Genomic DNA, 12,873 nt, shown 5'->3' on the forward strand with positions numbered 1-12,873 from the left:
ATCACCAATTCTCGCGAAAGGGTCCACCATATCTCTAGAAGGAATTTGAGGTTCATGTCCATAAAATTGAGCAGTTGTATTTCCGTTCATAAGTCTTTTGATTATTCACAAGATTTTATTATGTATGGTACAACAGTAGTTTGACTCGCCCTGGATAGCGTAGTCAGTATAACGCTGGCCTTCTCGAGGTAACAGGTTCGATTCCGGCCCAGGTCGATGTCATTTAAGTGTGCTTAAATGCGACAGGCTCATGTCAGTAGATTTACTGGCATTTAAAAGAACTCCTGTGGGACAAAATTCCGGCACACTGGCGATGCTGATATAACCTTGGCAGTTACGAGCGTCGTTAAATAAACCATAGTTTTTTTTAATGTCAAATGAATACGCTTTATATAATAATAAACGTAAAGTTACAAATTGCAACAATAGAGAAATTGTCACAATAACAAAATACAAAGCACAAAATAAATATACCCTAATAACAAAAATAAAATATACCAACAGAATCAATGCCAGCATAAGTCCTAAACTTATAATTATTTTAAAGTAAGAAAATGTTGGAGTGTTCATGGCAAGTAAACACACACATGGCTCCAAAAAGCATGAGGCAGAACCAGTAAAGCTGCTGCCACATCAGTACAGCGATGCCAAATTTACATCCTACTGGAAGTGATTATATTGCCACATTCTGAACTGTGGTTCATGCACCAAAACCGTGACACAATTCAGTGCCAAAAACTAAACTACCATCTATGCACACTGTATTTATTATGAAAATAAGAAAGCCAAAATAAGCTGAATCAGGTAAAAATCGTATCAAGAAAAAGACTAATACGATACATATAAAGTGTGCTCACAATAAAGAGATTAGGTAGCCCTTAAGGGCACTGTGAATAATGTGGCACGTACTTGTGAAGGAATCTTCAGAGCCAGTAGCTAGTGTCCACGAAGGCCAGTTGGAAATGAAGTGACATCAGGTTTCGTAGGTTAGATAAGTGAACAGCATGGCAGAGGAATGGAAAGTTACGCAGAGAAAATGGGAATGACATTAGCACATTCTATGAGTGGAGAGGAAATCGTTACAATAGAGAAATTGGGAAGAATTGTCACAAAATGTGAGACACTTCACTATCTAAAATAACCCAAATATATCAAGTAGGACAAGTAGAACTAGAATACTCGTACATACTCCAATAAACTTTGGAATAAGAATAACTGTTTTGGTGGAATCCCTCGCACTTCTGCTGCTGCTGATGATGATTAAGAAAAAGAAGAAAAAATGTACCAATTAAATTTTGTGGTCTCCCTCGATTTTGTTTTTTGGTCTGTAAACCATTGGGTTTGAACTCATATTCCGTATGTGATGTCAGTGTTTATTGGAACCCAAAATGGTCTTTCTTTGTAAAGCTTGGATTAGGTACTTAAGATGTTAGTATTATTGCATTTAACTTCCTGTAGCAGTAATAATAATAACCAGGAATGACTTACTGTCCATAAAATTGTCTGTCGAAAAAAAATAAAATTGATGTGGTTGTTTGTAATGGGTTATTATTATTTTTTTTTAAGCTTTTATATGTGAGCTGATTTCAGTAGTTGTACTTTAGATGATTATATGCATAGTTGTAGATAATTAAGAAATATGAATAGGGTATTTATGTAGAGTGGGGGGATCGTTAAGGGCAAATGTGTATTTTAAAGAGCAGTCTAGCCACAAAAAGTGAATCTTCACTAAGTACTACAATAAAAACTTTGTGTAAATTTAAACAGAAATAAGTTAGTTACGAGCCTCCTCTTTAGTTTCCCCTCCCCCCACACATACTGGTATATTGTAGAACAGATAACAATAATGTTATGATTTTATGGATATAGCCCATGTCTAAAAACAGGTCTTAAAAGGCATATAAGTAATAAAACTTGAAAGGATTGGATAGTATACGTGATGAGAGAAGCAAAGAAAAGAAAATTATACTAGTTATGAAAAGACTTTACAGGGAAAAGAAGCCAGAGAGAATCATGACTGGGATACAGTAATAGTAAAATCTCAAAATAGTAGGCAAAGTGATTGGTGAAAACTGTATACAATAATAGCAGAATAGTTTGGCATAATGTTGTTCATTCAACAGAAAAAAATGTTCATGCTGTTGCTGCTGCTGATGATGATGATGATGATGATGGCGATGGCGATGGTGATGATGATGATGATGACGACGACGACGATAGTATATGAGTTTATAATAATATTGTTAAATGACTAAAAAATTGGTACATTTTTGCTTGAAGGGAGAAGAACCAGAGGAAATCCAACCAGAAATTGCTGCTGCTATGATGCATACAGAGGAACGTGGCTTGCATCTTGGGGATGCTCCCCAGCACATGTTCAGCTACTTGTTCAAAACTAAACCTGCTGACTCATCTTCCGTTGATATTCTGCCAGCACAACCTGGTGAAGCACAGGTAAAAGCCATCTAGCCTCTAACTTACTCTCAGACACATGCATTTCTCTTAGGAGAAATTGTTAGATATCGATGGCTCAGAACGAGACTGTTACAACTCAAAAAATTCACTTTTTGAGTTATTACTATCTTTTGAACACTTGAATTGAGAACTATGCTATGTGAAAGTGTTAAAACTCTAAAAATTTCCTAGTGGGACATAAATGCACATTGTTGTGCCATGATTCTCTGATTTGCCATATACAATGGAAAACTTTAAATGGCTCTACTGAAAAATCTCTATTTTTGAGTTGTAACAGTCTCGTTCTGAGCCATCTATGTATGTGCTATATTTTATGAGATTTATGGTATAAATTAGTGTCATCCTTAAAATGCAATACGTTTTCAGTTGATTATAATTATCTCTTTCTATACCATTGCATTGCTAGTAAGCTCTATACTTTTTTGTACCATTACTGTCCTGACAAATGTGCCTAAAACTTGCAATGTGGTATTCTCTTGAATTAACTTATGTATATGCCACCAGCATTAGACGTGTTTGTCTGCTGATTCGGTAGAGCTGTGGCTGTATGTGGTTTCGATTCCCGCTTGGGCTGATTATCCAGTTGGATTTTTCGAAGATTTTCCCCAACTGTAAGATATTCCCAAGAAACTAGTTCGATTAATTAAAATGTGTCTCAGTGAAATATACAGCAGAGTCTGTATAGGCCAGTTTCTGTCAGATGCTTTTCCAATTCACTGCGGGCTAAAGCAAGGAGATGCACTATCACCTTTACTTTCTAACTTTGCTCTAAAACATACATGGGCATAGTGCCTCACTTGAGAATTTGTGCCGCACTGACCTTCACAGAGCTTATCGCTCTGAGTGACATCATCTTACAGTCCCCATTCCTCCCTCACGTAGCTCCTAGGCGTGGGCAGGTTCTATATCAGTTTCATAAGCAATATCAGTGGTGGCATAATGGCATTATCAAAGCAGTGTGTACGCGTTAGAAAACAATTATTTCATGAGAAATGGGAGGAAGAGTTTTTTTGCTGTTTAGAAGGGGAGAACATACGATGTATGTTATGCTCGAAAATCCTATTAGGCATTAATAAATTTAATATACAACGACATTACTCCTTATGTCATAAAGAACATGCAGAATTAGAAGGTAAGACAAATTAAATGTTATTTTTCGTACTATTCCGAAGAAAATTTATGATCTTAACATTTACATAGTATACTAAATACGACATTATACCTTAAACATGCTGCATTAAAAGGTAGCCTCCGAGGAATTAAATGTTGTTTGTACGTATTATTTCCAAAAGATATTTATAAAAAAAAAATATCAAATGTGCGTAGAAAACGAAATATGATTTTCTGAAATTATTTTAGGTCGAGAATGTGCAAATCTATTAAGTAATCTTGAGAAACGCCAGAATATTTAAGAAAATAAACGTAGACAACGTGATGGAATATTATTAGCTAGTTACGCAATTTCTCGCCTGTAATTTAAGTCAATTCAATGATGGAGAAATAGTAAAGAGGTTTATGATTAAAGCTGCCGAATTAATTTGCCAAACTGAATAAAAGTTTTCGAGTCTCTCACGTTAACCAAGCGCTTTCCTAATAATTCGCCACTGACCGCCTTAGTGATTACGATAAGGTGACGCAGGTCACAGCAGTTTATATTTCCCATCCTACTCTGCAGTCTTCTCTCCTAGTAAACAAACTATTTCAAATCGAATGCCTCACATAACCGAAAATTGTGCCCATGTATGCTCTAAAATATGCCATTGAGAAAGTCCAGGATAACAGAGAGGGTTTGGAATTGAACAGGTTACATCAACTCCTTGTTTATGCGGATGGCTATGTTAGGAGAAAATCCACAAACTATGAGGGAAAACACAGGAATTTTATTTGAAGCAAGTAAAGAGATAGGTTTTCAGTGAGAGACCTGTCCTTGGGCAGAACACTAAATGAATGAAATGAATGACGGGCTAATTTAAATCTGGTAATTTTCTGCATACACTCTATTTTTATCACAGTTAAAAAAAAAAAATATATATATATATATATATATATATATATATTATAAAATATTCCGGAATTTTATTTCTGAGATCTAGCAACATAATAAATAGTATCTATATGACCTCAACAGGATTCACCTTTGTTTCTTTGCTACCTGCATTACTGTTTTCATATGATGCAGGTCATTCCTGTCCGATTAAGTGCCCAAGCAGATACAGAGCTCCAGGCTGCAGGTAGTGGGATGCAACAACAGCAGCCGCCACCTGACACTGATTTGCACAGTACCACTGTGGGACAACAGGCATTAGGTAAAGTAGTTCATAAGTTTATATAGATTATATTTCAGTGATGTGTGAAATTTTTACTTTTGTTATGCATCTCATAAGCATATAACACTTATAATATTGAACTACTAATGATTCATTATAAAAGAACTTTTTCGAGGGTTTCATCTCCTATTGGGACATGATCTTAATTCTATCTTTAGACTTCTTACGATCCCTGCACATAGTCTACTAGTGACAAAGGGTTCAATCCCAGATGGTGGCGGAATTTTTTTATCGTACCATAACTTTCAGAGTGGTTCCAGTGTCCACTCTCCTTCAAGAGGATAAAAGATGGTCAATCTACAATGTAAGCCATGGAAAAGAGAAGTCACTGATGTAATATAAATAACTTCCCTGTGAAGTAAGATGGTAGAATGTATTGTGAACCACTATTCAAATCTTTCAGATGCCTAAACTTTTAACGATATAATGACCACTACATTATCCAAGAATGGATTGCATGTAATATTAGTACATTATGCAACGAGCCTATAATGGTAGTAATTAAGACGCGAGTATGTTTATGAAACGAGCGCAAGCGAGTTTCATAATTTTCATACAAGCGTCTTAATTACCATTATAGGCAAGTTTCATATGACTTTTTACGCTCGACCATATTTATAACTTGAAATTATTCATAAGTATTCATGTTATTCTTATCTGAATGGGGAGCGGAACTGACCTTGTGCAATATCTCGTAAATTGTGAGATGTGCGCAGACGCGAAAGTATTGATTTTTTCCGAGGAACAAATGTCATTGACCTTGATATAATCTAGAGAGTAAAATGAACATTAATCTTGATATAACCTTGAAATTGATTTAGACATTGAAAAACGAGATGACAAATTGAATTTATTTGAATATTATGTACAATTAACGCTAATTATTATAGTAACAGAACATAATCTTCTGCGACAGTATTGGATTTCCAGCCTCTGTGATGTTTCGCTAGTTGTCTTTCGATTGCATATCCGAGAATAATCGATACTTGCGCTTTCATATTGCTACAGTGGTGTTTTCTGATTGGTGGAACACCTGAACTTTAATGAATAGGTGTACTTTAATGAGGTCCATTAAAGGGCTGCTACCAGGTGTATAATTACTACATTTCGGCATGGTCGAGCATATAGGTTATTATTAATTCACTTGGTACAACTTAAAATTACTGTTTTATTAGTTATTAGTGAGAAAGTGTGTGTCATTTCTATTGTACCTAAGTGAAACATAGAGCAGTAGGGAACATCTTCCATCTGGTTCTGTTGGCAGCCAACTGCTTCACTTCATTCCATGGCTTTTCAGCTTCGATGGCTTCTTCTTCTACAGTGCTCCTCCATGGCTTTCGTGGGCGACCATATATCCATTCCCCTTATGGATTCCAACCCATCGACACTTTCTCTCCTTAATTTAATTTGAAAGTTTGTTCGTTGCTTTCCGCAAGTCGTGCCATTTACGTGGCATTGTTATACATATCGTTGCTGTGCCTCCAAAATCCACTGTGTGCATTAAATAGATTTTTCTAGAGAAAGAAGAAAGCATTATCACCTTTAAGTTAATTCCCTTGAATTTCAAAGCTACTTTCGGTGTAATTTCAATCATTGCATGTAAAATTATGAAATTATACGAAAGTAGCTTAGAAAATCAAGAGAATTAAAAGTGATAATGTTTCTTCTTTTCTCCTGAAAAATATGTTTAAACGCACATAGCGGATTTTGGAAGTGCAGCGACAGCAACTTTGTTATCAAACGATTGATTTTTTTGTAATGATATATTGAATGTTTGAATCCTGGCAGATTGTTGAAAAATTATGAAATTACGTTCCCTTTCAATTAAATCTGTAAAAAAGACATATGATTATATCCACATCCATCTTGGCGTTCACTGTTTTTCCAAAAGAAATACAGTCATCTGCGATTCTCTCCCTCTTATGGCTCATTGTACTTTTACTTCCTCGTCATGGAGGAACACTTCATGTAGATTAGATTTTTGAGAGGGCCAATATCAGTTATTTTGGGAGTAGACATAGCCATGGAGATGGAACCACACCTCACTTGAGAACAGAATGAAGTATGGTTCTATGTCTCCATCATGAACTGATTCAAAATTCACAAAAGTTGGCCTTATGTTCACGATAGCTGGGTCTCAGTTCCTGTCTTGAAACTTTTTAACATTTTGGGTGTAATAATTTTTAGCATGTTGTCAACACAGCAATAAAGCTTTGCACAAGAGAACACATACCCAAGAGATACTTATAAAATACCATGTGCTCAGTCAGTTATGTATAAGAATAATTACGTATGTACAATGAAATAGCCGTCATAATTTTTTTTTTTAATTATGATAGAGCATCCACCAGGAGCTGAAAGTTCTACTGCTGTTTCTAGCAAGACATCTTTAACTACACGACCACCAGATTCATCTTCTGTAGATTACTATCTGGAACCCAGACCACCAGCTTATTTTAACAGATTCCAACTGCGTGGATCACAGCTACCATCTTGGTTTCCAGGTAAATTTTAATATTTTCTTGAAGTTCAGACTATATTTACATGTATTATTTTGAAGCACTCTTCATAAAACAAAAATTTTACAATGGGACTGTTTCTCATAGTTTGTTGTACGTCTGTATAAGACATTATATACCGAGAGTTCCTATGCAGACCGGTCGCACTCCAACCTCTACCTAGCAAAATCTGTTGGCGGGTGGCGAGTGGTCGTATGCTGGCATACAGACAGGTCCATACACACTTTCTTACGCAGATCCATCCCATTCCATAATTCTACAGCTTAAATTCCATCTGTAATTGAATGGTTGGCGAGAATAAGGTTGTATGCAGCAAATGTCTTTTTTTTTGGGGGAGGGGGAGATACATAAAAGATTTCTGGTTTAGAAAGCATTTATTTTATTATCATTACTTATTGAATATGCTGTCAAAAAATCTGAAAGTTACAATTTATAAAACAGTTATATTACCAGTTGTTCTGTATGGCTGTGAAACTTAGACTCTCACTTTGAGAGAGGAACAGAGATTGAGGATTTTTGAGAATAAGGTTCTTAGGAAAATATTTGGGGCTAAAAGGGATGAAGTTACAGGAGAATGGAGAAAGTTACACAACGCAGAGCTGCACCCATTGTATTCTTCACCTGACATAATTAGGAACATTAATTCCAGACGTTTGAGATGGGTAGGGCATGTAGCACGTATGGGCGAATCCAGAAATGCATATAGAGTGTTAGTTGGGAGGCCGGAGGGAAAAAGACCTTTAGGGAGGCCGAGACGTAGATGGGAAGATAATATTAAAATGGATTTGAGGGAGGTGGGATATGATGATAGAGACTGGAGTAATCTTGCTCAGGATAGGGACCAATGGTGGGCTTATGTGAGGGCGGCAATGAACCTCCGGGTTCCTTAAAAGCCAGTAAGTAAGTATTGAATATGCGCACTAGAGTAGAGTCAAGTGTAATAAATTCTCATAGTAATAAAATGTTCATGCCAACAAGTAGAGGGCTTCACAAACAAACTTGTTCCATGCTTAACTCAATCACTGCCATTGTAATGGTACTTCACAATAGCAGTGACTCAACACAACAGAAAATTATGGTTATACTGCTACCAACATAACATACAATAGTTATGATGATGATTCACATAAACACATTATGTAGGCCATGAACGCACTTGTTTGATATTGCAAGTAAAGAATAAAGATCATAAGTTAATTGAATCTGTTGTCCAGCTTAGGTGTAATTCAGGATTCAGAAAATTTCCTTAAAATTCAGGATGTCCCGCCTAATTCGGGACAGGTGGCAACATTAGTCAGAATAGCGTGATATATACTGTTGCCAAGGAAGTTACGTCAAATGTTGAAATATCCTGAGTTGACTCTCGAACATAAATGCTTCTCTTTAAAAAAAAAAGAATAGTTCATGTGCATCTTGATTACACACTTTCAGCACTTTGTATCACTTAAGAATTTAGTGATAGTAACAACTTTCTTACCTCTGATTGAGGTTCTGGCTGATATGTACATCTATTATCAGGTAGTACATCTCACTTGAGGATGTGTGTCAGAGAAAGAACGATCGTTTGTATACATCTGAAGTCTGATTAGTATAATATGTATCTAGTCAGTAATGTATACTGGGTGAAAGGAACTGGCCACCCTATCCCAATTATCTCCTGCCTAGTTGCCTGATGAGTGATGCCTTATTGGTTGCACTTGTGGAGTCCAGACTTATCTTTGGACAGTTGACTAAACAACAACTTTCTAGCGTTAAAATGAGAACTAAGATAATTTACTACTTAGTTTTCGTTTTAACACTAGAAAATTGTTACTGGTACTATAACTAAATTCTTAAGTTCATTTGCCTTCTAAATGCCTCAAATTAACCTAAAAATAATTTTAAAACTATAATGGAAATCCGATAAGCTATTATATTAAGTTACAGTAGGTTAAACACAAGGTCCGTCTATGCTTATCTGTTTGGAACAATTAACTAGAAGTTATTTGTACACATTTTGTTTGATAAATATTTAACGTTTTCAACTCAACTGAGTCATCTTCAGAAGTTATACTAATGAATACATAAATACATCTGTTTAAATGTGCATGTATGTAATCTGATGTAATGTGAAATACAGTTAAAATTGAACACAGTGCAAACATCTGTGTTAAACAATACAGTTGTGAAATTTAAAATTTTTGAAAAAATTTAAAACATCGATAAAACGCTTGTATAAACTGTTATATCAGTAAAATATTAAAATGAAGTACAAATTACTATGTGTTGAACAATCTATGACAGAGGATGGAAAATCACATGATTCCAGTGTAATAACTTGTGCGAAGATTGAACACAACTGCAATAATAAACACTGTATGAGAAATGTGTCATATGGATAAGCAATGATAAGCTACTACACTGGAATCGTGTGATTTTCCATCCTCTGTCATAGACTGTTCAACACATCGTAGTTTGTACTTCATTTTAATATTTTACTGATATAACAGTTTATACAAGCGTTTTATCAATGTTTTAAATTTAAAAAAAAATTAAATTTCACAATTAAACTTATATTGTTTAACAACAGATGTTTGCACTATTTCAATTTTAACAGTGTTTCCACATTACAGTAGATTACACACATGCATATTTAAATAGATGTATTTATGTATTCATCGGCATAACTTCTGAAGATGACTCAGTCGAGTCGAAAACGTTAAATATTTATTAAACAAAATGTGTACAAATAACTTATAATTATCTGTTTCAAACAGATAAGCATAGAGGGACCTTGTGTTTAACCTAACTAAAAATAATTGCATTGCACTTATAAATCAGCATCCAAACATTTGTTTTTATATAAGTAGGCCTACTCATAACATGTCACATCCCTCTCTTCTCAGGTTACTATGAAGTGATGCCTCATACTGGCGATAGTATAAGGCTGTCAGAGTCACCCAGTACAGTTCTGCAGAGTGCATGGGAGTCTTTGCGCCCTGAGACTTTCCCACTTGAAGCAATAATATTAACAGAAGAGCCAGGTGCAACTACCATCTCTTCAGCAGCTTAGGATCGCAGCAGACACTTCCATTCATTCAGATAGAATCTTTATATAAATCGTTTATCAAGTCAAATTACTGGTAGGAACTATCTGCATGTTTCAATTATTTGTATTTTACTTACAGAGAGATATGAAATTATTGTTCAATTTTCCATTGAGTGCCTCTAACCTTTTGTGAGAAAACTTTTAATATTATTATATTTGATATACTTTATTATATCTATTAATCAAACCTTATATTTATTATATATGTAAATAAGATTATAATATACTGTTTAAGTAAAATTATAGTATTGTATTGTATTCATTGATGGGTTTAGACTTTATAGCAGCCATTTTCAACTGGTGTGCCATGTGTGATGAGCTGGTGTGCCGTGAGAAAATGAAAATATTGAAGGTTATTGCAGCAAACATTGGAGATATAAAAGTGAAAAATTAGTAAAAAAAAAAAAGTGAGTTCCCAGAAGTCAACTTTCAGCGAACACATCACATGTCAACATTCAGTAAACACAGTATAGGTGTGAAATTCGCAAGAAGAAGTGCAGCTAGGGTTCCTAGGTCTGTAAAGTTAGAATATTATATCAATCTTGAATTGGATTGAATTTGATTTAGGGCAGGGCACTATGATCCAGCACTGTGACCTTATTAGATCTATCATACTGACCCTCAAGCTAGGTTCATTCTCAACACACACTAAGATTAGCTGCGTACTCGGTTCATAACAGGCAACCCCACTTGTTCCTAAGCCAGCCGGTGTTCGAGGAATGGAATGGAGAAATATTGACGGAATTATGTAGATACCTAATATGGGGAAATGGGAGAACGCCGAGAAAAACCCCAACTGTGAACTTTTCCGCCACAAACGTCACTTTGGACTAACTTTAAAAATACCGTATTTTACATGTTTTATTGAAAGAAATGGATTCGGAACACCTCAAAATCTGTGCTTCAGTGGCTGACCATGATAATATCTTTGAAAAATATTGGAGTGCAAGAGGTCAAATGACTTTATTGTCAAACGCCTGGCATTAGAAAACAACAACATGTTTTAATGAAAAAATTACCCCTAGTTAGGAACCACTGGTTTAGATTATATGAGTGTGCTGTGGGATTTTAAATTACAACTTTAGTGTGCCACATGTTGATAAAGGTCGAAAAATGTGTTATGGTGAATGTTACATTGTTACGCTTCAGGAAGACTTTTGAACTACCACAGACACTGCTGACATCATAACTTCAGTTTTGAAACGCTCTTGCCAAATTCTGAGTCATCATATTCACTCTATTTAATTTTTTTTTATTCACTTTGTATTCATATATGTTTATTTTAATTTTCTTTCTACAAAATTTATGTAAACATTTAATATTGCAAAATTCATGTAGGAGAGTATACTGAGTCCTTCTGGGCTACCTCCAATGGGAGGCAGTTATTACCTTACCCTTCATTTTTTACCTTTAATTAATTTTGTTATGATTATGATTATGTCTCGTGACCAGAATATTGTACGAAATGGAACTATAAAAATTGGAGTTTCATCCTTCGAAGAGATGGAAAAATTCAAATATCTTGGAACAACAGTAACAAATATAAATGACACGTGGGAGGAAATTAAACGCAGAATAAATATGGGAAATGCCTGTTATTATTCGGTTGAGAAGCTTTTGTCATCTACTCTGCTGGCAAAAAAATCTGAGAGTTAGAATTTATAAAACAGTTATATTACCAGTTGTTCTGTATGGCTGTGAAACTTGGACTCTCACTTTGAGAGAGGAAAAGAGGTTCAGGGTGTTTGAGAATAAGGTTCTTAGGAAAATATTTGGGGCTAAGAGGGATGAAGTTACAGAAGAATGGAGAAAGTTACACAACGCAGAGCTGCACCCATTGTATTCTTCACCTGACATAATTAGGAACATTAAAATCCAGACGTTTGAGATGGGCAGGGCATGTAGCACGTACAGGCGAATCCAGAAATGCATATAGAGTGTTAGTTGGGAGGCCGGAGGAAAATAGACCTTTGGGGATGCCGAGACGTTGATGGGAGGATAATATTAAAATGGATTTGAGGGAGGTGGGATATGATGGTAGAGACTGGATTAATCTTGCTCAGGATAGGGACCAGTGGTGGGCTTATGTGAGGGCGGCAATGAACCTCTGGGTTCCTTAAAAGCCAGTAAGTAAGTAAGTTAATAAGTAATTTTGTTAGACTTATATCAATACCGGTAGCTATTTCTTTTTTGTGTATATGTCTTGGATTGTATATTTGATAGTACATATTGAGGAAGATTATCTATTTTCTTTTTGTGTGTGTAATAGCTTCTTTGAATCAAGATCAGAATAATTTCGAAGGGGGGGGGTGGTGGTGGTGGTGGTGGTGGTGGTGGTGGTGGTGGTGGTGGTGGTGGTGATGGTGGCAGCGGCGGGAACTATAAATTGGTATGCACTAGACTCTCATTCTGGAAGTCCTGGGTTCGATCCCCACTGCCGACCTATATGTGCGAGGTTTTTTTC

The 12,873-nt window shown here is 35.6% G+C and overlaps 1 protein-coding gene across 2 annotated transcripts in view; it reads left to right on the forward strand.

The window, feature by feature from the left end:
• Positions 1-4,781, forward strand: part of LOC138712005 (histone H3.v1-like) — a 107,222-nt gene extending 102,441 nt beyond the window's left edge. For both annotated transcript variants that reach the window (XM_069843373.1, XM_069843374.1), the window contains 2 exons: positions 2,281-2,454; positions 4,655-4,781. In XM_069843373.1, the coding sequence (XP_069699474.1) occupies positions 2,281-2,399 (119 nt within the window). In that variant the 3' untranslated portion in view covers positions 2,400-2,454; positions 4,655-4,781. The remainder of the gene's footprint in view (positions 1-2,280; positions 2,455-4,654) is intronic.
• Positions 4,782-12,873: the final 8,092 nt, after the last annotated feature.

The sequence above is a fragment of the Periplaneta americana genome, chromosome 13, assembly GCF_040183065.1.
Source record: "Periplaneta americana isolate PAMFEO1 chromosome 13, P.americana_PAMFEO1_priV1, whole genome shotgun sequence".
In the NCBI taxonomy this organism is placed as follows: domain Eukaryota; kingdom Metazoa; phylum Arthropoda; class Insecta; order Blattodea; family Blattidae; genus Periplaneta; species Periplaneta americana.